The sequence below is a fragment of the Arachis duranensis genome, chromosome 2 (genome assembly GCF_000817695.3).
Source record: "Arachis duranensis cultivar V14167 chromosome 2, aradu.V14167.gnm2.J7QH, whole genome shotgun sequence".
NCBI classification, from domain to species: Eukaryota; Viridiplantae; Streptophyta; class Magnoliopsida; order Fabales; family Fabaceae; genus Arachis; species Arachis duranensis.
Window position 1 is genome coordinate 11,014,053 of NC_029773.3, and position 25,162 is coordinate 11,039,214.

The 25,162-nt window shown below is 30.3% G+C and overlaps 2 protein-coding genes across 3 annotated transcripts in view; both read right to left on the reverse strand.

Moving 5' to 3' along the window:
• Positions 1-6,681: 6,681 nt before the first annotated feature.
• LOC107473533 (calmodulin calcium-dependent NAD kinase) lies at positions 6,682-12,945 on the reverse strand. The gene is made up of 9 exons (XM_016093102.3): positions 12,837-12,945; positions 12,558-12,743; positions 11,116-11,339; positions 10,936-10,997; positions 10,620-10,841; positions 10,280-10,406; positions 9,317-9,639; positions 8,548-8,692; positions 6,682-6,936 (listed from the first exon to the last, which is right to left on the reverse strand). Exons 1-9 carry the CDS (start codon positions 12,844-12,846, stop codon positions 6,682-6,684), a joined length of 1,554 nt encoding a protein of 517 aa, XP_015948588.3. The 5' UTR covers positions 12,847-12,945.
• A 993-nt stretch (positions 12,946-13,938) lies between these two features.
• Positions 13,939-25,162, reverse strand: part of LOC107473509 (probable aquaporin NIP7-1) — a 32,834-nt gene continuing 21,610 nt past the window's right edge. For both annotated transcript variants that reach the window (XM_052257030.1, XM_016093086.3), the window contains exons 2-6: positions 19,661-19,845; positions 17,987-18,211; positions 16,809-17,003; positions 16,643-16,704; positions 13,939-14,413 (exon numbers count right to left, since the gene is read on the reverse strand). In XM_052257030.1, the coding sequence (XP_052112990.1) occupies positions 14,209-14,413; positions 16,643-16,704; positions 16,809-17,003; positions 17,987-18,211; positions 19,661-19,843 (870 nt within the window). In that variant the 5' untranslated portion in view covers positions 19,844-19,845 and the 3' untranslated portion in view covers positions 13,939-14,208. The remainder of the gene's footprint in view (positions 14,414-16,642; positions 16,705-16,808; positions 17,004-17,986; positions 18,212-19,660; positions 19,846-25,162) is intronic.

The following is a 25,162-nucleotide window of genomic DNA, read 5'->3' on the forward strand; positions in this document are numbered from 1 at the left end:
TAAATAATCATATTATTTTAAAATATTAAAAAATATATAGATCAAATTTTTTTTTTCTGAATTTTGTGTGTATTTTTTAAATATTATTCAAATGTTATCATAAAATTCAGATTAAATTAATAAATTATTTGTTAAATAAAATAGTTCTTTTTATTATTTATAAAAAATTAAAAATTATAATTTTTATTGACTATTTTATGATATTTTTAAATTATTCAATAATTATTTTACTGAACATTTTTTAAAATTTGTGTGAGGGTCTGAATTTTTTTGGATATTAATTGGTAATTAACTCTTATACATAAGTTATTTTAATTTAATAAATTATTTTATTGTTTATTCAATTATAAAATTGTTTTTATTTAAGATTGTTATTAAGACTTCGAAGTAATAAGTTAATGTAAGTACTTTGTTAGAATTAGAATTGATATTAGAAAAAATAATTTTTTGTAGTATTTCTATTAGTTTGAGGTGGAATATATATACATACACATGCACATATCAGGTTAACAAACTAATAAAATACTAACCAAATTTAATAGAAAAGATTTTTTTATTTAAATAAGGTTAACTAACAAACTGCAGTAAATAAATGACAATCTTAACAAGTAAAGCAAGATATCTGCTAATACTCTACTTTAAGTTGGAGAAAAAATATTAATGATTCTCAAATTGCTGATCAAGTTCTTAAACAAGGTAGGTTGCACAGTTTTTGTTAAAACATCGGTAAGCTGATGTATTGACTTCACATGCATCAACTTCACGGTACCCTCTTGTACATATTCCCAAACAAAGTGACAATTCATTTCAATATGCTTAGTACGCTCATGGAAGGTGGGATTCTCAGCAATGTGGATTGCAGCTTTGCTATAACAGAAAATGAAAGGCGAATCAACTTATATCTCAATCCCGAAGCAACCTCATAACCCACACAACTTCAGCACTGACATTGGTAAGTGCTCGATACTCTGCTTCAGCCATGAACCTCGAAACAGTGTCTTGTTTCTTCGACTTCCATGAGATTAGAGAATCGCCATGGAAAACGCAATAGCTGGTAGTGGATCATTTGGTTTTGGCACAGCTTCCCCAATCAGCATCCCCATATGCCTTGACCGATAAAGGGAAAGAAACCGAAAAAAGCAAGCCCTATCCAGTGCAGCCTTCAAATATCTCAAAACGTGATAGACAGCATCCAAATGAGTAGTGCGAGGAGAAGACATGTATTGGCTCAGCTTGTTCACAACAAAGCAAATATCGGGTCTTGAAATAGTGAGGTAAAGCAACCAGCCAATCAACCTCCTATATTGTCCTGCATCCTCGAGCAAAATCCCATCAGTGGTAGTAAATTTTATGTTTGGATCCAGGGATACAGAGGCAGGTTTACAATTTAAAAAATCAGTGTTTTCAAGCAAAGAAAGGGTGTAATTTTGTTGAGACAAACAAATGCCTTCCTTAGATTTTATTATCTTCAATCTAAAGAAATATTTTAAAGGGCCAAGCACCTTAAGTTTGGAAAGACCTTGCAAAGTTCGCTGAGTTTGGGCAACTATATCATCAAGTTTACTAGCAATAATGATGTCGTCGACATATACAAGCACCATGACAAGTGAATCACATGTTCCTCTATAAAATAGAGAATAATCTAAATTGGACTAAGTGAAACCAGCATCAAGTAAAGCAGTGGAGAACTTGGTAAACCATTTTCTCGAAACCTGTCTCAAGCCATAGATTGACCTGTTTAGTTGGCATACAAGCTTCTTCCCCTGCTCCCCTTTGCTGGCATATCTCTGAGGTAGTTGCATATATACCTCTTCATCAAGATCACCATTCAAGAATGCATTATTAATATTCAGCTGCAACAATTTCGAATTCTTCACAGTAGCAACAACAAAGAGTAAACAAACAGTGGTGAGTTTGACAACGGGTGAAAAAGTATCCTTATAATCTACACCAATTTGTTGAGTGTTTCCTCTAGCAACCAAATGAACTTTGCATCTATCAACTGACCTATCTTACTTGCACTTCACCTTATACACCCATTGAAAACTAATGCAATGTTTTTCGATCGGAAGCGGAACCACCTCCCATATACGGTTATTCTCCATAGCTTATGATTCCTTAGCCATAGCCTGTTGCCATTGAGGATATTTGGAAGTTTGGAGATAAAATTGGGGTTTATAAAAATCATAAACTTGCATACAATAATCCTTGTATGCTGGACTCAATCTCTCATAAGAACAAAAATGCACCATCGCCAAAGGATTCACCACCTTGTTGCAATGGTAGTCTGCAAGATAAGTAGGCATCCTATGGAGTTTCTGACTTCTTCTCAAAGGCTGTGGGGTCTCAGTTTGTGGCTGTGTCATAATAGGAACAGGTGCAACCGGAGTAACGAGTTGAGGTGTAATAAGGGAAACGTTAAGTGGTTTAGGAAGGACATGATCATCAAAAGGATCAGGTAAGAAAAAATAAGTGCTACCAAGCTTGAAGGGGAAATTCAATTCGTGAAAAATCACATCCCTTGAAATAAATAACTTTCTATTCTTGAGATCGTAGAGTTTGTATCTTTGTAACCTTGAGGATAGCCAAGGAAAACTGCTAGAATGGCTCTTCGTGAGAACTTGTTTCTAGAAGAAGGTAAATTCGAAGCATAGGCAAGGCATCCGAACACTTTCAAGTCATCATATGCAGATGCCTTATTATAAAGTAATTGATAAGGGAGAGGAGGGAGATCTATTGATCAAAATGGCTACTGTAGCAACACATTCACTTCAAAAATAAATTGGAAAATCGGATTGATAATAAAGTTTCTTGCCACATTCAAAAGGTGTTGATGCTTCCGCTCCACCACCGAATTTTGTTGTGGTCGCTCAACACAACTGAATTTGTGGAGAGAACATCTTGATTTTAAAAAATCAGTAAGAGATAACTCAGGTGCATTCTCAGACCAAATCTTCTTAATCACATAGCTAAACTGAGTGTAAATCGTTGCAAAAAGTTCTTTAATGATGGTAGCAGCATCAGATTTGGTCTTCAACAAATAAATCCAGGTATATCGACTATGATCATCTACCAAAGTGAGAAAATACCGCTCCCCTAAATGTGTAGCAACGTGGTAAGGACCCCAAGTGTCGCAGTGTATCAATAAGAAGCATTCAGACTCCTGATTATTGTTGGAAACAAAAGGCAAATGTTTTTGCTTGGACAAAGAGCATACGTCACACAGTGAATTTTTATTGGAAGCTGAAGAATTATAATTCAAAGGCAAATGCTGCAAAGCAGAAAAAGAAAGATGGCCTAATCTATGGTGCCACAATTTTGCACTTATTGCATTAGAAGAATCAGAAATGGCTAACGTATTGTCACAATCGGCATTATTACATGTTGCTTCATTAACATTGACACCCTTAGTCATAGAAACTGGTATGTGTGTATAAACATACAATCTGTGTTTCAATTCACCTTTTCCAATTATCTTAGAGGTCAGGTGATCTTGAATAACAAAACCAACATTAGAAAAAAGAATATAAAAATGCTGCTTTAACAACAAGGAACTCACTGAAATCAGGTTAATTTTGAATGACGACACATACAAAACTTCAGTGAGTGTGAGAGTTTGAGATAAGAAAACAGAATCAGAAGAAAGTACAGGTATGCAAGTATGATTAGGGAGAACCACAAATTTATTTGCAAACCAAATTAAAGGTTTGAAATTGTCCAAAGTACAAGTCACACGACAAGTAGCACCAAAATCTAAGATCCAAGATTTAACTTCAAGTGCAAAAATTAAAGCAGCAGCGAAGAGTGTACCTTCCCCTGTGCTTGAAGCTTCAGTAGTGATAATAGGGGGCATTGTGGATGGAACTTGTACAGATACGAGTGATATTAATTGTTGATACTGTTAAGAAGTGAACTGAAGAGAAATGTCTTGACTTGTGTCCACATGGTTGACCTGAATTGTGGTTTGAACTTTGCTTCTTGTAATTAGGTGGATAACCATGTAATTTCTAGCATTTATCCTTGGTGTAGCCGAGTAAACCGCAGTAAGCACATAACGGCTTATCTTTCTTCCCTAGCCGGGTCTTGGAGTTATAATGTGTGTTCTTTACAGTGAAATCCAGCTGCGTTTCATTGCTTGTTGGAGGAGCAAGAGTCAATCCTCGTTGCCACTCTTCTTGAATGATTAGCGAGAAAACTTCAGAGATGCTAGGCAAAGGTTTCATTAACAGAATTTGACTCCGAACTTGATAGTACACATCATTAATCCCATTAAGAAAACGAGAACATATTCCTCATCAGCATGAGCTAAAAATTCACGAATACCACTACAATTACAGCGCACTGAAGGTTGAAAATAGCATAATTCCTCCCACACACACTTTAGCTTAGTAAAAAAATTGGGAGACGGAGAGAGAATCTTATTTTAGATTGATTAACTCATTTTGCAGTTCATAGATTCAAGGACCGTTCTTTTGCTGAAATTGGTGACCTAGATCTGTCCAAATCGCATGAGCAGAACCAGCAAAGATCAAGTTTGATGCAATCTCCTTGGAAACAGAGTTGAGAATCTAAGTGCTAACGATGTCATTTAGACGACGCCAACATAGCTTGGAAGAGTGAGACGCACCTTCCTCAGGTGGAAAAATCGTGCCGTCAATGAATCCAAGTTTGTTTTTGCCATTAAGCGCCATTTCCATTGATCTCTTCCATGAAGGATAATTGTCGCCGGCGAGCACTTGTGTGACCAAGACAAGGTTCCGTTGATCGGAGGAATGGAGCAGAAAAGGACCGGCTTCATCGATCGTCGCCATTGCAGAAAAAAATTAAAGGTTGAGGAGAAGGGAGAAGAGAATAAATAGAAGAAGGTTCGAGAAAAGATGGAAAGAGAAAGAGTAAAAGAAGGTTTGAGAAAGAGGGAAGAGAATTAGAGAAGAACGCAGAGAAGTATGAGAAATTCTTCTGATTCTCTTTCCTCTTTCTACTAACCATGTTAGAACGAGAATTGGTACTAAAAAAAAAAGAATTTTTTGTTGCATTTCTATTAGCTGGGGGTGGAATATATATACATACACATATCAAGCTAACAAATTAACAAAATACTAACCAAACCTAAGAGAAAAGATTCCTCTCTAAATAAGGCTAACTAACTAACTGCAGTAAATAAATAATAATTTTAACAAGCAAAGCAAAATATCTGCTAATACTCTCCTCAAGTTGGAGAAAAATGTTAATGATTCCCAACTTGCTGATCTAGTTCTTAAACAAAGTAGATTGCACAACTTTTGTTAAAACATCGACAAGCTGATGTCTTAACTTCACATGCACTAATTTCACGATACTGTCTTGTACATACTTTTTGTTTTATTATTTTGTAATAAATATTAAACATTATTTGGCATGCTTTTTATTTAACAATAAATAGATGAATAAGAAAGTTGTCCCCTAACAGGGAACAAATATTAGTATTATTTTAATCACAAAACTAAGAAGGAGATAGCGACCAGAGCCGTTTAAATTTAAACTGATTTAAATTAAACCATTCATCCAATTTAATATAAATTAAAAATTGATTAAAATCGCACTAATTTAGATTTAATTGCATTCTATTTTTTGCAAATTACGTGAATCAGATCGAATTTTGGATCTACATCTTAAAATCGATCAAATCCAATATAAATCAAACAATGTGCTATAATATTATTATTTTATTATTATATTTATCATATTACTTATATATGTTCAATTTATTATATATTTTTATATTATTCATGTATTATTATTTAATAAATATTTTATATTCAAAATAATATTTATTTATTTATTTTAACTAAGTTATAATTTTATTTCTTTTGTTATTTTATTGTTGATTTTTTAAGATATTGTTGAGACTTGTTATGTTATTGTTGGTTATTTAAAATTTGATATTAAAACTTGTTATGTATATTTATTTTTTTTAATTTACAAAATTATAAATTCAATCTAATATAAACCGATTGAAATTAGACTATATTGGATCAGATTTTTTTAAAAAGATTATCCAATCTAAACTGCACTACAAATAAAATTAGTGTTCAAATCAAATAAATTTTTGATTCAAAATCCACATCCCTACTAGTGACTAGTGAGTACCTATGCATTTCTTTAAAAATTTCAATAGAAAGAGAAACCATGTCTTTTGGGTTTATTATTAGAAACACAATCGTAGCCTTCTATTTGGAATTTCTTTATTTTGCATCGTCGAAAACCCAAGAAACAAGAACATCAAATAAAACTATAAAAAGCCAAAAACTCGCAGAAGTTTTTGTGAGTTGAATTGTTTGATTTTCAACAGATTTAACCGTCATTAACTAATTTAAATGCAGATGGTTTTATCAATTTTTCAGACGAACTAATCGGTCCAGTCTCGTCTCATACACATAACATGGCCTCCCATAATCACGCCATGAGAGATTGATTAAGAGATATCTTTAAAATTTTCCAAAATCGGTATATACAAAAAATGTACTTTCTCATATCTTAATTTAACTGCAAGCAAAAAAAGAAATGATACACTTTTCAAAATCAAGATTTTAACTATGTTGTTGGTGTAGTTTGTACAACATAAATTGAGTTTTGCTCTTCTACAAAACTCCAATAACCTATGAAATCTTAATTAAAGTGTAGAAGGTTGAAAAAACATTATCACTCCTTCATGAAGTTATCTTTGAGTCTCTCAATTTTTTGGATAGAATACTTAAGCTCTTGTTGGATGTTGAGCCTTGAAGGGGATAATACAATGTCTTTCCAAATTGATCCTGCTTCAAAAGCAGGATTAGGATGCTTGTAAAGCTCATATATGGATTCAGCATCTTCATTCAACCTTGCAACTCTCCTCAAACAATCAATTTCATCTGGATCAACAAGTAGTGTCTTGTCTCTATCTTTCCATCCTATCAACTTTACACAAAACTTATCAAGTCAATAGAGATTCACATTTTGTTGTAATGGCAAAGATGGAGGGAAAAATGGTGGATCCTAATTTCATGTTAGACAACCACCAATACCAATTAAAGAAATTAGATTAATATTCAAATTATTTCAATATGTCTAGGTGGTAGAAAAAAATGATCAAAATCACAATTTTGTGTCTAACTCATTTGTTGTGAGAGTCATCAAAACACTATGCAAAAGTTATCTTAATACACACATCATGTGATATTCTTAAATTAGTTCACGAGTGATTTTAGATATAAATTTAGTTTCAATATATTATAAATGAGCATTTAAGTACTCGATGTATTATTATTTAAACTTCAAAGTGAAGTCATAATTGTGTTATTAAAATGTAAAGGTTAAAACTAAAAAGAAAAAGAATAAAAAGAAAGAAAAGAGAAAGATCTTTGATTGGTGAATGATTCCTTGGTGTTTCATAGGGGTGGAAGTGAGCCGAGCTGAGTTGAGCTAGACCAAGCTCAAGCTTGGCTCGTTAATAATCGAGCTATTTCTTAAGCTCAATCTCGGCTCACCGAAAGCTCACGAGTTGGCTCGAGCTTACGAGCTGGCTCAAATAATAGAAACATAAATATATAATCTATAATTCTATATCAATAAATTATAACTTATATATTTTAAAAATATTTAAAAACTTCACTAGCTCATGAGTTTAGCTTATCGAACTATTAACGAGTCGAGCATGAGCTAGCTTGACTCACTTTCAACCCTAGTGTTTCATCGTTTTGCATTAATGTAGTAGGTGCATAAACAAATTGATGGTTGAATAAAAGGAACATAGATTTGAAGGCTTTTTTTTCAATCAATGACTATATATATAGGTGTAGTCTATGATGGCCACAAGTTTTGGTGTCTATGGAGATTATGGACTTCACAAAATGATATTTTCAACCAAATAAAATGAAAAATTGAAGCACGTTTCAGTTTTATTAATAAATAATGACATGTTTATGAGTGTCAATAAAAGAAAAAATTAGATCATTTATCATATTTTTTGACAAAAAAATGTCGTCAGAAATGGAATCGTTACCAATGTCCAAAATTTAAAAAATGATAGTATTTAAAAATACTTACATTGTATTAATTTTTTTCTCACGTTAATAAATAATTATTTATATCTTTTATTTTTAATTAAAATAATCATTTTATTCTGCAATAAAATTTTGAAGTCTAAAGTTACTGTTATTAATTAAATTTTAATATTAGTAAAAGTGAAATTTAAAATTATTAAGTACAAAAAAGAAAAGTATAAGTAGATAATGAAAATATTAATGCAATGTAAGTATTTTTAGATACTATCATTTTTTAAATTTTGGGCATTGGTAACGACTTCATTTTCGACGACGAGAGAAAACAATAGATCATTTATTTTTAATTACTAAAAAGTATACCATAGACTACACCATATATATATTGTACCTAAAAGTTACTGTCTAATTACTAAAAAATATTAAAAAGTTAATTTTTAATTAAAAAATATAAAATAAAATTTTTTAAATATTTAAAATTTATTAAAAAAAGTAAGTAGAGCAAGACTGTAAAGAAGTTTGTGTGTACCTTGGGTGGGCCTTCCAAAGCATTGGTACTGTATAACCTGGCATTGTCTACTAGGTTACAATATGTCATAAATGCAGCAGCAAACCTTTTGTGAGATTTTAATTGAGATTTCACTCTTACTCCTCTTCTACACATGATAGCTCTCCTGTGTTCCCATTTAAAATTGCTTATTAGCATAATTCATTTACACTGGAATAATCATGCCAGATTTAGTATTAAAAAAAAAATAAAATTATGACTAATTTTTCTTTGCTAGAAAAAGGAGTTAGATTTAGTTGTCTTCTGTTCTAAAATAAATATGCTTTTACTGTCTTGTTACATTGAAAAATTGAATTATAAAAGTTAATATTCAAATTCGTCTTTAAAAGATAATTCGGTCTTCAACTTGATTTCGAAAAGATTTTCTAATCATATTAATCTCTGGAAAATGATAACCGTAAGTCAAAGAGATCATTTTACCAGTTCCATGATAACGTGTCACTTTAGATGTCACGTACTCACGTGTCACAAAATAATTGGTTGACATGTTAAAAATACAACCAGTCATTTAGTGACACATGTCATCTAACATGATTCGTCGTCGTGTTTCTAACTGACGAAATGATCTATTTAGCTTACGATTGTATATGTCATGTATTAATATGACTAAAAAACTTCTTTAGAGAATCAATTTAGAGAATGAATTATCTTTAACAAATTTGAGTATTAAACCTGAATTATAAATTAAAACGATTGATTGAAATGGATGTAATAAGATTGTGAAACAAACCTTATGCCTCTAATGACGGCAAGGTAAGCATCACAAATTACTCCAACCAACTCTATTCTATATGGTTTTCTTTTTTTCCCTCCAACTTGTTCAGGTTCTTCATCATCAATAATTTCCCAATAGTTTTCAATTACAGATCCATCACTGTTCAACTTGTAGCCGACACCCATCCGGTAACGCTTCCGATGGACGTTTCTGGCCATGGTTATTGTTTGCACTACAAATGGTACCCAAGAGAGTGTTCCATCCATGATCACATCCCTCCCTTCATTTAGTGCAGTTACTAGGAGTGATGAGGCTGCATCTGTGGATGATTGGTGAACCTGTTTTCATCAATCATTTTATCATGCTAGAACCCAAACCATTGTCAAACTATGGGAAAAAAGTGCTAATTTTATCTAATTTTATGGCTAGAATTTAGGTTTTTAGGCGGACTAAAATGTTTATAATTTTGAAAAAAAGGCATGTATCTAATTTTTAAGATTGATCAATTTCAAATCATAATTTCGACTCTTTTTGTAAAAGTTAACTATATAGATGATGTCATCTCTTATGGTAGACCAAGTGTATAAACAAATAATAATCAAGGTTATGAAGCCAAACTGGTCATTCAACATGTAAAGTTAGATGTTTAAAAGTTTAAAAATTCAACCGAGATTTAATCATTGTTGAATTAAATATAATAAAATAATATGTTTAGTAAGATAAATATATTTTCTAAACACGATTTTTTTATTTTATTATTTTTAAACCATTTAATCACTAAAAATTGAAAAATCGAGCCAATTCGACCACCTAGTGTACTAGTTTTATGACCAATTTTTACCAAGAATGGGACCAATCTGGTAGCCGATTTCTGGTTAATTCAATCGAGGTTTGATTCTCAAAACTATGATAATTATAATTAAAGAAAAGTCTCTAGAATAAGTATGAAATCAGAGAACAATGTTATAACAATCTTACCAATTCAGCTGTTTGAATCATGTCATGATGCCCCCTTGAACTAAGGGCTCTATATATAACATCTGATTCTTTGAAGGCATCTGCCTCAATGATAACAGCATTTCCTGCCGCTCCGGCCCAAAAAGGTCTGCACAAATTTCTCTAATTATGACAATTTCCATACGCACATAATAATTTATCTTATATAGAAAACTTATGCTTGTACTATTTTCTGTGTACATAACTATATCTTCTGTTACTTCTTATCAATCACGTTTAATACTAAAAATAAAAGATATAAAAACGATTTACAAAGATAGTACATATAACATTCTTGTTATGTATATATTTGGTGTCTTACTCTTTAAGAATGTCCTTGAGCACAGTGCTCTTGCCGGCTCCCATGCCACCACCCATGAAGAGAAGCACCGGGCTTCTATCGCTATGAGCCACTGGAGCCATTACTTCTGTGCATCTCGAGTCATCGGTTGTTACAAGTCCCATTGCTTTCATCTCTTCTACTAAAGTGTTAAAAACTCTCGCCACCTTCAAATTCTTTGTTAGCCTCTCAACCCTTTGTTCTCTGTATGTTGAAAATCCTACTATTAACTTAACTTCAAAAGGAGAGGAATAAAAATAATAGTAACACACACGCACACGCACGCGCACACACTCACCTAGTTGCGGCCATAACTATGTGCTTGAGCTTCTTTTTTGCCTCATTTTCAGAGCTCAATATCTGCAATATAGGAAGGAAAACACTTAGTGGTATAAATAAACAATTCAAATGCAGAGGATTCCAACATTTTTTTTATGTATTCTCTTAGAAATAACTAAACTAAACTCTTCACTAAGACCTGACTTATCAATAGATCACCGTAGCTCCAATGGAATGAAAAGTAACTGAGAATGCATCTCTCAAACTCCTCCACAAGCTTCACGAAGAGCGAATCTGCATCCGGTTCGCCCTCGAAGAAGGCGTACATATCGTCTTCGCATCCGTCGGCCTTCCTTATGTATTCAGAAGCTAATTTACACAGATGAGGACAACTCCTCCTATCTTTGAACCCCATTTGCCTAGCTGCACCAAATCACAAAAATCAATAGTCCAATTCATATTTAGATTGATAGAAATGTACTACCTCCTCTAATTGAATTTTTCATTATCTTCCACTGCCATTTATAGAAGGAGATTAAGTGTTAGCAGTACTTATTAAAAAATTTTCAGGGGAGGCCAAGTTAATTAATAAGAAGAAATAAAGATCTGAAACAAATTTTACAAGTGATGTAAAAAATTTAGAGGCAGCCATTTCCTCGTATAATACAGTATAAGATCCACCATTGCTAAAGTTAATCACATAAACACAATATATTATTGAATATGTATCTTCTTGTCACCTTAAACTTTTAGAATAAGTGATTTTCTAACATAGTAGCAGAATTTCTCCAAAAAAAATTTAAAATTCGATCCTTGTTGACATGTTAATCTATTATGTTCTTGACAATTCACATTGTCTATATCATTCCGTCTGTCCTAATTGGAGGGAACTACACTAAATCCTCCAGTGATGGTTGTAAATAAACCAAAAGGTTAAGTACGATTTTGGTCTCTAAGGTATAGATCGAAATTTTTTTTGTCCGGTCGTCCCAAACCTTTTTTTGCATACAAAATCGTCCATAAGATTTAACTTGGTTTTAAAATCGTTCTTACATCAAGAACCAAAATCGTATGGAGGTGATGACAGAAGCGAAGACAGAGATGGATGGTGGACATGTTTTTCTTCTTCCCTTCCCCCTTCTTCTTTTCTTCCCTTTTTGCAGGAGAAGAAACACTCTTTTTCTCTTATTTTTTCTTTTTATTTTATTTTATAATTTTTTTATTATGGATAATTTGGTCTAAAATTTTAATATTTAAGTAGAAAGAACGATTTTAAAACTTAGTTTTAAACCTTAGGAACGATTTTGTATACCAAAAAAGGTTGGAGACGAAAAAAATTTCGGCGCGTATACTTTAGGGACCAAAATCTAGTTAACCCTTAACCAAACTAAACTAAACTAAACAATTGGAGCTTCCTAATAAAACTTTTTTGTTTTCTCAAAACTCTAATCAGATACCACTAGCTAAGGAATCAAAATGACTATTTTAACCAATCCTACTTGGTAGTGGGGTGGTATACATATCAGCATTTATGGATCCATGTCAAAGGGTGTGTGAGTGTGAAGAGGATCATCCAACACAAACACAAACACAAACTCAAAATTTATGATAACTAATTTGATTTATGATTATTATTATTACCTACGTAATGAGAGAATCTTTCAAGCCTTGGAGTATGCTTGCCTGCCCTTGAAATTCTCAAAAGTGGCATTATCTTGCGATCTCTCATAACCTTGATCCGATAAGACATTGCCACAGCAAATATCAACCCAATGGATGAAGCCACAACGATCTGTGTAACGCTTGGCTTAACATTCCCATTATAATCTATAAAACATTTCAATTTCGATCAATCAATGAATGTGATGAATTATTAAAGAATGTGATGCATTATTCACTTTGTGTTAATTCATTACATACCTCTCTGCATTTCTCTTGGATGGAATTTATTACCAAGAACAAGAACAATGAGATAATGAAGGAATGTGATGAATTGATTGTGTTCTTGTGGGGTTTTTTCTCTTTGATTTCCGAAGAATTTGATTGTGGTGTTGAATGAAACTCTATTCATTCCTCTTTCTTTGCCTCTATTCATTACGTACGGCTTTTGCATGCATTGTAAGCTAATTGACTTACACGTGTCTGAGAAATATTTTGCCTTTTGCAGAAATCAAATAATTTTCTTGCAGTATATAATTAATTTTTCTATGAATAAAAACTTAGTTATTATTTATTAATTATTTTAATTATAAATATAAATTTATTTGAAATTTGACAAAAATTTTAAAAATATCTTTAAATTTTATTTTGTTTTAATTTTGTCCAAAAATTTTTTCATTTGCATCAAATATATCCTTAACAGCTAATTTTTCAAAAAATTTAAGATTAATTTAACAACAATTTCAAAAGAACAATCCTCAGCACTAGCAAATCAAGCATAATTTTCATGTCTTGAAAATGGCGTGTTGATCTCCGGTTGATATTGAGAGATGCAAACACAATAATAAGGACCATTTCTCTTCAAATGGAGCTTTCGTTGTCTTGGAAGGAGTTTAAAAGTAGTATTAAGCGGAACTGCCTTTTTAAAACAATTTCTTGTTTATTTTTATTTCTTTCTTTGTTATTGTTTGTTTTTTTTTTAAGTCACAACAAAAGGCATAATTTTAATGTATTGTTGTTAAATTGGTCTTAATTTTTTTTAAAATTTAGCCGTCGAATGTATATTTGATGCAAATCAAAAAATTTTGAAACAAAATTAAAATAAAATAAAATTTAAGAATATTTTTAAAATTTTTGTCAAATTTCAAAAACAAAAAATATACTTTATCCTTTCTAATTTCTAGTTATAACATTATACAATTGTTACATAGTTGAATAAATTGTTTTTTTTTTTTATAAAATTTTCATTGAATTCACCATTGAATTTAAAGCTTATATTTCATAAATTGTCTCCGTAAAATTTCATTAAAATTATTTGATATACTTACATACTCGCAAATCAATGTTAACATGTTTCAACGGCAAACTATGACAATAAAATAGTAGTTAAAAAAATAAAATAGTAATTAAACATTGTGATCCACATGATCATGTGGTATTCCCTTTTTTTCCTAAGACATATCTTTGTCTGAACCCTTCTACTCTTTCAGATAACAAGCTCCAATTTTTCTCTACCACCAAAATCATGGGTCCATTTCCATTTCTCCCTAGGGACACAAAAACAGGGTTACAATCAACAATTCACCTTCTTTAATTTTCTTTCATTAGCTTGTTTTTTTTTTTAATTATTTTACTAACTTGAACAATAGGGTATGGCGTGACCAACATCGGTGTTGCAAGGTTGGTCCTTATTAAGGCGAAGAAAACGAAGGGTTTGAGCTCCTGCTATGGCTCCACCACTTGGTGCTATCATGTATATCCAAATGTCCTTGAATTTCCATGAAACAATTGCTGGTCCTAATGATCTTGCAGGGTTCATTGATCCACCTGACACAGGCCTTCAATTCCACACATACAAAACAGAGCACTCTGTTATTCAAATAAAAACTACTATGTATATAGTGGATGTTATCTAATAAGATAAGATTTAGTATATGTTATTAAAATCAATCATGCTATATATATACGCACAAAATTTATAAATTTTATGTTAAAATATAAAATACATATTAAAATAAAAAAATAACATATTGAAATGTCAATAAAACTCTTCCAATAAGATTTTGGCGCTGATTATATGGGTTTGAATAAAAAAAATCTAAAAAAAATTTGGGTCGAAGGCAGGTCAATAAGTTAAAATCCCTAAGTCATTTAAATTGAGACGGTAGTTGTTTAGAGTTGCTCGATATCTTCAGATGAGTGTCTTGAGTCTTAAAATAATTTGGGATCAACTCTTGAACTATCAGGACTAATTTTTTTATTTAAGGATTATTGCGAACTAGGTTTAATAAAGACCTTTTAGAAGATATGATTAGTATAGGATCGGGGCTTCAGAGTGCGGGCTTGGGACTAGTCCTTAGAATCTAGGGTTAAATTGACGCTTCTACATGAATATATGAGTTACGTTTGTTTACTAGTATGGGATAATGATATAAAGATATAGAGATATAAAATTGTATTTAGCAGATAAAATATGTATATAAATATTGTGTCTAAAAATATTAAATTAGTATATTTTGTGTTCATCTTAATAAAAAAGATTTAGAAATAGTAATAAGAATACAATTTATTTTTTAGAGTAAAGTATATTTTTTGTCTCTAAAATTTGGCAAAAATTTCAAAAATACCTTTAAGTTTTATTTTGTTTCTATTTTGTCCTAAAAATTTTTGATTTGCATCAAATATACCATCAACGTCTAAATTTTCAAAAAATTTAAGATAAATTTAACAATAATGCATGAAAATTATGTTTGATTTGCTTGTGCTGAAGGTTGTTCTTATGAAATTGTTATTGAATTGGTCTTAAATTTTTTGAAAAATTAGCCGTTAAGAGTATATCTGATGCAAAAAAAACTTTTGGAATAAAATTGAAACAAAATAAAATTTATGGGTATTTTTAAAATTTTTATCAAATTTCAGGTAAAAAAAATATTTTACCCTATTTTTTATTTTTTTTATTTTTGTTAATTTTTTAATTATATTTTTTATTATTATATTTTCTTTTCAAATCTTTTGAATAAAAAAAATAAAAATAAATTAGACTTTCATAATTTATTTTAGTTTATCACCAAACAAAATACAAAGATATTAATTTTTATATTTCTATTTTTTGTTTCTTATTTTTAGTGTCTTGTCATATCTTGTCCTGTTCTTAGAACCAGACGAAGCTATAGTGACTAATTTTTTATATATGCATAATATTTTTAAATTAAAATTAATTTAATTATTTTAAAAATCTCTATAATTCTAACTAACTTTAAACGGTTTTCTATCGTTTAAAATTTTGTATTTAAATTTACTATAAAATTATAAGTCGATTATTTATATAGATTAATTAATTATTTATAATTAAGTCTCCATATCAAATAATAAATATTTTCTCAATCAAGCTCAGAGTCTTTCGTGCTTAAATTTTTTATTCTATCCCTATACTATAGAAAAGTTTTTAAAAAAAATATTCAACTTTTCATCTGGGTTTCAGAATAGGGTTTGATACTTTGATTACCATATTTTCAAACCATAGAGATATAGTTAAAAAAAATGTTTGCACTTGGCACAACCTAGTAGCTTGTATTGAAATATTTAACTCACAGGATCAAATTTGATTAAAATAATTTTTAGAGTAAAGTATATTTTTTGTTCCTAATATTTATGATTTTTTTAAAAAATATCCGTAATATTAGTTGTATTTAATTTTGTCCTTAACGTTTTTTATTTGTATCAAAATTACTCTATGAGTGTTATAATTTCATGTATATTATTAGGGGCAAAATTAAAAACCTTTAATAATAATTTTGACACAAAGCGAAAATGTTAATTACAAAATTAAATAAATCAAAAACGTTAAAAACAAAATTAAATGTTAGAATTATTTTTGAAAAAGAAATTCACAAACATTAAAAAAAATTTACTTTACCCTAATTTTTATATAGACCACAGAATTAATCACAAGTCTTTAAATTATATAGACCAAATTGAAATTTGAATAAAATTAAAGGATCTCAAAATAATTTAACCAAAAATAGGGAGCAAAAAGGAGAATTTGTTAATAATTTGTAGTTAATTACCCTGTGATTAGTACAGCAAGACCAATTGCAATTCCAGCAACAAAGCCAGATAAATGCCCAACCTGCATAAATAGTTTTTGTCTTAAGTTTCAGCTTATTGTAGATAAATGTAAAATAGTTTAATAATTAAAGAACTTAATCAATAATTTAATTATGTATTCCTTACTGATTCATACTCAGATGTCAAAGCTGCAACAAGGAACATGATGATGAAAGTTGCAATGAGTTCAACCCAGAATGCAGAGTTGCAACCTTGGATTGGCCTTGTGATCATAACCTCTGATTTTATGCCATAAACAAGGCTACCTATAAATGTGGCAAATATAGAACCTACTATCTGTGCTATTATGTAAATTGGAACCTGTTCAGTTCAACAAAATAAACAAAAAGGAATAAATTATGCTAGCTACCTGAATTTTAACGGGGTATATTCTCTTGCTTTTATTTAGGTTATTATAGTTTAAAAATTTATAATCAAATTCTTATATTTTGTATAAAAATTTTCATTGAAGTAATTTTCAAATGAAATTATCATATTGTATAAATGTTTTTGGGTCCCGTTTCTTTAATATAAAATTTGTGATCAAATCTGTATGTCAGATTGATAAATTACTATTTTATATGAATTTTTCTTAACAACGGAGAAATCTTATATCAATTTTTTTTATACAAGATTTTCAAAACTCGAATCGAAAGAGTTAGAAATTTAAAAATTTAAAAGTTCCATCGTAATTTAATCGAAATTGAATTAAATATAATAAAATAATATATTTTTGTATAATATATATTTTTAAAAATAAATTTTTGTATTTTATTATTTATTTTAAACTGATTAATTTGTAAAAGTTCAAATCAATTTGACCGATTTATCAATTTTTTTAAGGTGAAAATTCAAGTGCAGTCGACTTCACATGAAGTTGATAACAGAGAGCTATTAGATGAAATTTTAGTCAAATCAATCAAATCATCTAATAGCTCTCAACTATCAATTTCACATGAATATAATATAATATAAAGTTTAATTTTTGATTTACTACACCTGAGTTTTCACCCTTTTTTAATTAGAATTTTCGATTTTTAACCTAATTTTTTTTTAATTTTGGTTGATTGACTCAACCAATTTTTATCCTGAATCAGATCAATTTGATTACTGATTTTTAATTAATCTGAATAATTTGGTTTAGTTCTAAAAACCATGGATATAATATAATATAAGGTTTTTGTCGAAAACTTTTCTTATATATAAAGTCTTAATCACAAATATATAAACTACAAGGATGAAACTAAAAATTGAGTGAAGTTATAAAAATTTGAAAGTGATTGAATGTTTTTAAGGTTTAGTACCTTGTACCATGGAACATGACCAATTGTGGCAAAGGCAATTGTGACAGCTGGGTTGACATGTGCACAAGAAATTGGTCCTATGGAGAAGATAATAACAACCACTGTTAATCCTGCTGTGGCTGCATACTCTAGAAGCCCCACTTCACCACTTTGGAATTTTGTGCTTGCTATTATTCCACTTACACAGAACATCAAAATAAATGTTCCAATCACCTCTGCCATCACCTTTATACATGTAACAAAAACAATTTACACTTCTCATATAACAAAAACATTGAAAACCCAATCACATTGATTTTCATAATACATATAACTATGTAAATATAAAACATACATAATGGGCTAATTTTTCAATTAATAGTATTGGACTTAGCCATAGTAGGAAATAGTGAATAGCTAAATCATTCCCTTCCTAAATCTCTTTTTCTATCTAACTTCGAAAAAAAAAAAGGCAGCTAGAGTGGCAGTTATATTTTTACATATAATAAAATTTTGTATCCTAAACTATTTCTGTAAATACTTGTCTCATTTTTATTCGTTCTTATAATTTTTTAAATTAAATTTTTTTATCAATTTTATATTATTTATTATGTATATTAGCTTTCATATATATATATAGGGACAGGTATACGGTATGCCTATAATTTGACTCCGTTTCGTCCCAAACAAAAACCCACTCCACTCAAAATTCACCCTCTTATCCATCTCAATCGAGTAGGGAGAAAATGTATATCCATGCAGATCTAAGAATCTAATAATGGAAGGGTCGAAAATTAAAATCTTATATAATTAAATATAATGTCATATACATGATTATGTCATATAATTATAATTAGTTTTTAATTAAAAAATTAATGAATACTTGTCAAATAAAAGAATTATCTCCGTCTTTATAATTTTTTTATAATTTTTTATGATTTTGCATCTAACAAAATATAAAATTATTTATTTTTAAATATTTTGTTAATTAATTTACTTTAATAAGTATTTATGTGCAGCGAATTAAATTTTTATGTTTTATATCATTGTAAAATATGACATAAAATAATATAAATAAATTTCACTAACAATTTTGTTGTGTGAATTTAAAATATACTAAAGTATTTTTATATAATAATAGGAGTAAAAACTAGTAGAAAAATAATAAAAAAGAAACAACTAAATTGTCAATTAAAAAAAGAACAATATTGTTATAAATAATATTAAAGTATTTTTTATATGATTATAGATGTTAAAATTAATTTAAAAAAAACAAATGTAAAAAGAACTCTAAATCAAATAAAAAATATAAATAATATAAATGTATATAGAGAAATTTAAACTCTAATACATGATGAATAATAACTCTTTTTATTATTACTACACTATTAAATTTTACTCTATATAATGCATTTATTATAATCTCAAATGAGTTTAAAATTTTTTGGGCCAAGCAGTGTCCGTCCCCGTATCCATGAATATAAAAATGAGTTGCATTGTCATCCTTACTTAAATTCTTCGTTTGTCATATACATCTAAATCTAATTCCAAAATACATCATACAGTATTATGCAATACAACTATGTATGTTGAAATAAAATTGTGCTAAGATTACTTCGGAAGATTTACCACAAAATGATGATGAGATTGCTAACTCTAAATAAACATAGAATGAAAGCTTGAATATTGACTTACCATACGAACAAAATTGAGATCAATTTTGAAGGGAAAGCATTGAAACCAAGAATTGCTACCCAAAAGATATAAATGCTTTGATTTTGCAGCTCTATAACCAATCCCTTTATTATCATCCCCAGAAGAGATTCCATTACTTGATGCATAATTTGAGACATCAGGAGATGCTTGATTCTCATACATGTCTGCCATATTAATTATTATTATGATCAACAAAAATATTGTCCTCCAGAATTTTTTGTTGATCACACTTTTTTGGCTTCTTATAAAGGCATTAACACACGGTTCATGTGTTATGTGGTAGTGAAGTGTTATTAGAATATTAGAAAAGGAGAGCAATTTGTGCTTATTAACTGCTTCAATCTAAGAAAGTTAACCATTACTTTCCTACAAGTGTAAGAAAAAATCTTTTTATGATCATAGGTATTACCCTTTTTCTGTTCATTTGATGACTCTGTAGAATCCAAACTAAAAGCTATATCTCAACCACTTTCTCATCACTATGATATTAGCATTTTGTTTGATATTCGTAATATTAGAGAAATAATAACTCAAAGTTATCTTTTCTTTAATTCAATATCTATAATTTTATATATATAATATTTATTTATTATATCTAATATTATTTAATTATTTAACCTATTATATCGTACTTAATGGAATAAATCAGCGATAGAGACTAAAATTAAAAAAAAAAACCCTTATAAAAATTTTACTGGACCAAAACTAACAGTAAAATTAAAAATTTATAAAAATAAAAAATTATTATATAAAAACTAAAGACTTATTTAAACAAAATATTTAATATTTAAAAGATTTGGGCTAACCACAAAAGGAAAAAAGAGCTTAAAAGCATTATGGGCCAGAGAGAGAAAGTTTTATACTTTTTGAATTGCACCGTATAATGAAAATAAAAATATTATAAAATTTAACCTATGTGATTTAAATAAATTAATATGAAATTATACTACTCTTTTAATCAAATTTTTTCTATAAAGATATTTTTTTTTACAGAAGAAGCATTTTATTTATAGAATAGCTATACAACACTATAGATAATAGAAAACTCTTTTGCTTCTGTTTTTTTTTTTTTCAAAGCAAGCAAGGTATTGTTGATTTTTAGAAAAAGTAAATACTTTATTTTTTCCAATAAAAGTACTTTTTCTAAAAGATGTATGCAAATAGGTTTAAAATTAAATAAACGTACTTTATTTTTTTGAAAAAAAATTTCACTCAAAAAAACTAATATAAACTAACACTTAATATTTTTCTAAAAAGTTTAATTTTAATAACATCATAAGCTATTATTCAAGATTAAAGGATAAATGAAAGAGGCAAACATAAAAGGTGATAGAAGAAATAAGGTAAGAGAAAAGGGGAAAGAGACAACATAAATGATGAGTGAAAGGAGCAGGAGGTGAGGGGAGAAGAGGGTGAAAGAAGGAGAGGGAAGGCCATCGCTAGCTTACTAGCAGATTGATGGCGATGCTAGCTCTCTAAGTAGCAAAAATACTTTAAATTAGCGCCAGAAAGATAGCTTTAAAGGTACGACAATTACTTGTTCTTTAAAAAAGTATGAGAACTGAACACAGAAGTCTAAACTCAAATAAAATATGCAAAACACTTAGGGTCAGTTTGGATTAGCTTTTGAAAAAAGTACTTATTTTTTTATTTTTTTTAAAAAGATCTTTTTTTCAATAGACAAAAACTATTTTACGTTTGGATAGACTTTTTAAAAAGAGTTTTCAAGTATTAAAGATGTCTTTTACTTCTGCTTTTTTTTTAAAGCAAGGTATTATTGACTTTTAGAAAAAAGCAAATACTTTACTTATTTCAGTAAACGTATTTTATCTAAAAATGTATCTAAATAAGTTTAAAATTAAATAAAAGTATTTTATTTTTTTTAAAAAATATTTTTTACTCAAAAAACTAATATAAACTAACACTTAATATTTTTGTAAAGAGTTTAATTTTAATATAAACTAACACTTAATATTTTTTTAAAGAGTTTAATTTTAATAACATCACAAAGTGTTATTCAAGATTAAAGGGTAAACGAAAGAGGCGAAGAAAAGGATGGAAAAAGAAATAGAGGTAAGAAAAAAAAGGGGAAAGTGATGAATGAAAGGAGTAGCTAGTGGGTACCAGGAGGAGGGGGCGGAAGAGGGTGAAAAAAGGAGAGGGAATGCCATCGCTGGAAAAAGCGACAACCTAAATGATGAGTGAAAGGAGTAGCTAGTGGGTGCCGGGGGGAGGGGGCGGAAGATGGTAGAAAAAGGAGAAGGAATGCCATCGCTGGCTTACTAAGTTGATGGCGATGCTAGTCCTCCAAGTAGCAAAAGAACTTTAAATTAGCGCCAGCGAGATAGCTTCAAAGGTACAACAATTACTTGTTCTTCAAAAAGGTATGAGAATTGAACAGAGAAGTCTAAACTCAAATAAAATATGCAAAATACTTAGGGTCAAATTGGATTAACTTTTGAAAAAAGTACTTATTTTTCTATTTTTTTAAAAAAGGTCTTTTTTTTTCAGTAGACAAAAGCTATTTCACATTTAAATAGACTTTTTAAAAAGAGTTTTCAAGTATTAAAGACGTCTTTTGCTTCTACTTTTTTTTTGAAAGCAAGGTATTATTGACTTTTAAAAAAAACAAATACTTTACTTTTTTAATAAAAGTACTTTTTCTAAAAGATGTATTCAAATAGGTTTAAAATTAAATAAAAGTACTTTATTTTTTAAAAAAATATTTTTTTCATTCAAAAAAGCTAATATAAACTAACACTTAATATTTTTTTAAATAGTTTAATTTTAATATAAACTAACACTTAATATTTTTATAAACAGTTTAATTTTAATAACATCACAAGGTATTATTAAAGATTAAAGGGCAAATGAAACAGGCGAAGAAAAAGGTGGTGTAAAAAAATGGAAATAAGAGAAAAGGAGAAAGCGACAACATAAACGACGAGTGAAAGTGTAAGAACCGCAATTAATCGAACCAGTTAATTAAGTGGTTATATTACCCAAATTTGATTCCGAAAAGTCAGAGTGAGAATTTGAGGTTTTAAACATCATTTTTGGACTCAGTGGGTCGTTCCAAGTCAGAAAATGTGCTTTTTGCGGAAAACTGTGAAAAATCACAAACCGACAGTGAACCGATTGAACCGGTTCAAGTATGCTCGGTGCTGCGCAAGAAAAAGTTGAAACAGTCAAAAACCTTAGAAAGACATTAGAAACAGAAAATCGGGCGTTAATTTTAAAGGTTTGGCCCGAAGTTGGGCCAAACGGGCTAAAAACGCTAACGGGTTGAACCAGGTCCAAGTTGGACTCAAGTCCAACATATATAAAGGTTCATTTAATGAACCCTAGCCTCCATAAATACACACACTTCAAATTTGAGAGAGGGAAGGAGAGGAAGAAGAAACCCTAATCACCTCAATCTTTCTAAGCTCATATCTTGAGTTATAGAGCTCCGATTTACGTGCCATCAGTGGCTATGCGTTCCTTGCGAAGAGTTCTACAAAACTAATTCAAGAAATTCTAGAGGTAAACTCGAAATCCTTCCAGTTCTTCTCTTCAAAATTTCGGGTACCTAGGGCTTGGGGCTAAGTGAGTTCTTGTGATTCTTGGTGTTTAAGTTCACTCTAATCCTTGCTTAACTTTGGGTTTTGCCATCCAAATCTGTTGAAAAAGGTAAGTGGCTTTGATCTCTTGTGAACTTTTGATTTATGTTGAGCCCTAGGTTAATTTTGTGGTGATTTATATGTATATAGCTTGATTATTGTGAGTTTGGAGCTTGTTGGTGCTTGTTGGAGTTACCTTGGTGGTTGCATTTTGGTTGAAAGCTCATTTGGTTCATATTGGAGATCAATCAAGGTATGGTTTCGATTTTCTCTATGTAGTATATAATATTCATGGACACTTAGGCTAGTGACCCATAGGATAGGATTGGATTTGAATGGTTGATGAGTTGTTGGATTTAATTGTATGATGATGATTGATGAAATGATAAATTTTGAGTTGATAATGATGATTAATGGTGATATGTTGAGGATGCATGATTTGTGAAGTTGAATAGTGGATTATGTTGATAAATGTGATATTGGTGTTGATTTATTGATAATATAGTTGGAAATTTGTTAATGAAGTTGGATATATGAGACATATTGATATTGATGTTGTGGATAAGAAAAAATGTGGTATGTTTGGTGTAATATACCACAGAGTGTTGAATTTGAGGAGAATTGGAGTTTTGGAGTGGTTTGGGTTGGTTTGGTTGTATTTTATGAAGGAATTGTGAAAGTTGTAATTTTGGATAAAAGTAAAATTTTGATGAACTTTGCTTGATCATAACTTTTGCCTCGATTTTCAAAATTTGTTGAAAATGGTTTGAAATTAAAGATCTTTGAAAACCCTTTAAATCAATATAAAGTTTGTAAAATTTGGAATTTTGTGGAGGGAGTTATGATCAATAAAAAATTTGTGTTGAAAATTGGAAATTTTGCAAAGTTACAGAATTCTGAGCTTTCTGATATGTGCGCACGCACATTCTGCGAAAATTTTGATCTGTGTGCACGCACAAACCTGTGCGTCTGCACAGGCAGAGGAAGGCGCTATGCTCACAGTGCTGGCACAACTTGTGCACGCGCACACCAAAGGGAGAATTGCGACCTGTGTGTACGCACAGATCTGTGCGTATGCACACGTCGGGGAGGCCAGTCTGTTGAAGGCGCTCACACAGGTTGTGCAAGTAGACAGACCCTTTTATGTTTTGACACATGTGCGTACGCACACCCCTGTGCGTATACACACTTCTAAAATTTCCTGGGCGTGTGCACGCACACCTCTGTGCGGACACACATGCCCTGTTTCTCAACTTTTGCTTTGTTTTCAACTATTTCACCTTCCCGATGAGGTCGTAAGCTTCTATAACACTATTTTAGGAATTTTGGGCCTAGTCTTGAGTATTAGAACATGGGACATAACTTAAGGGTTCTAGTACATTATTTTATGATAGATTAGAAAACGGAGGCCTAGGTTTCTGGTGTGCTGAGAATGGTTTGACGCTAGGCGAAGGATGATTGGTACATGAGATGAGAAATGATGAACTTGATATTTGGAAACTGAGTCATGAATGGACAGTGGTTGAGATGAGTCGAGGACTCGGATTGAGATGATGGATCTATGTATACAGAAAATGTTTACTAAAATCACTGATATGTTGTTTTTACTGTGATTATGAGACACTATGTGCCCGACGGGGACGGTGGTTAATCCCGCATGTCGAGGTAGCAGCGGCGGCGTAAGGACGGTGGTTAATCCCACTTGCACTTAGATGTGAGGATGGAGGCAAGAGATCCCGCTCGCATCCCTTCGGGTTTATAGGGCGTGCAGGCGCCGGTACCTGGACAGTGAATCGAGCACTATATCTCAGAGGTTCCCATATGAGAAAATTCGAAGGGCGACGTCTCCATGGAGATGTGTCGGGTTGGCAGTTGAACC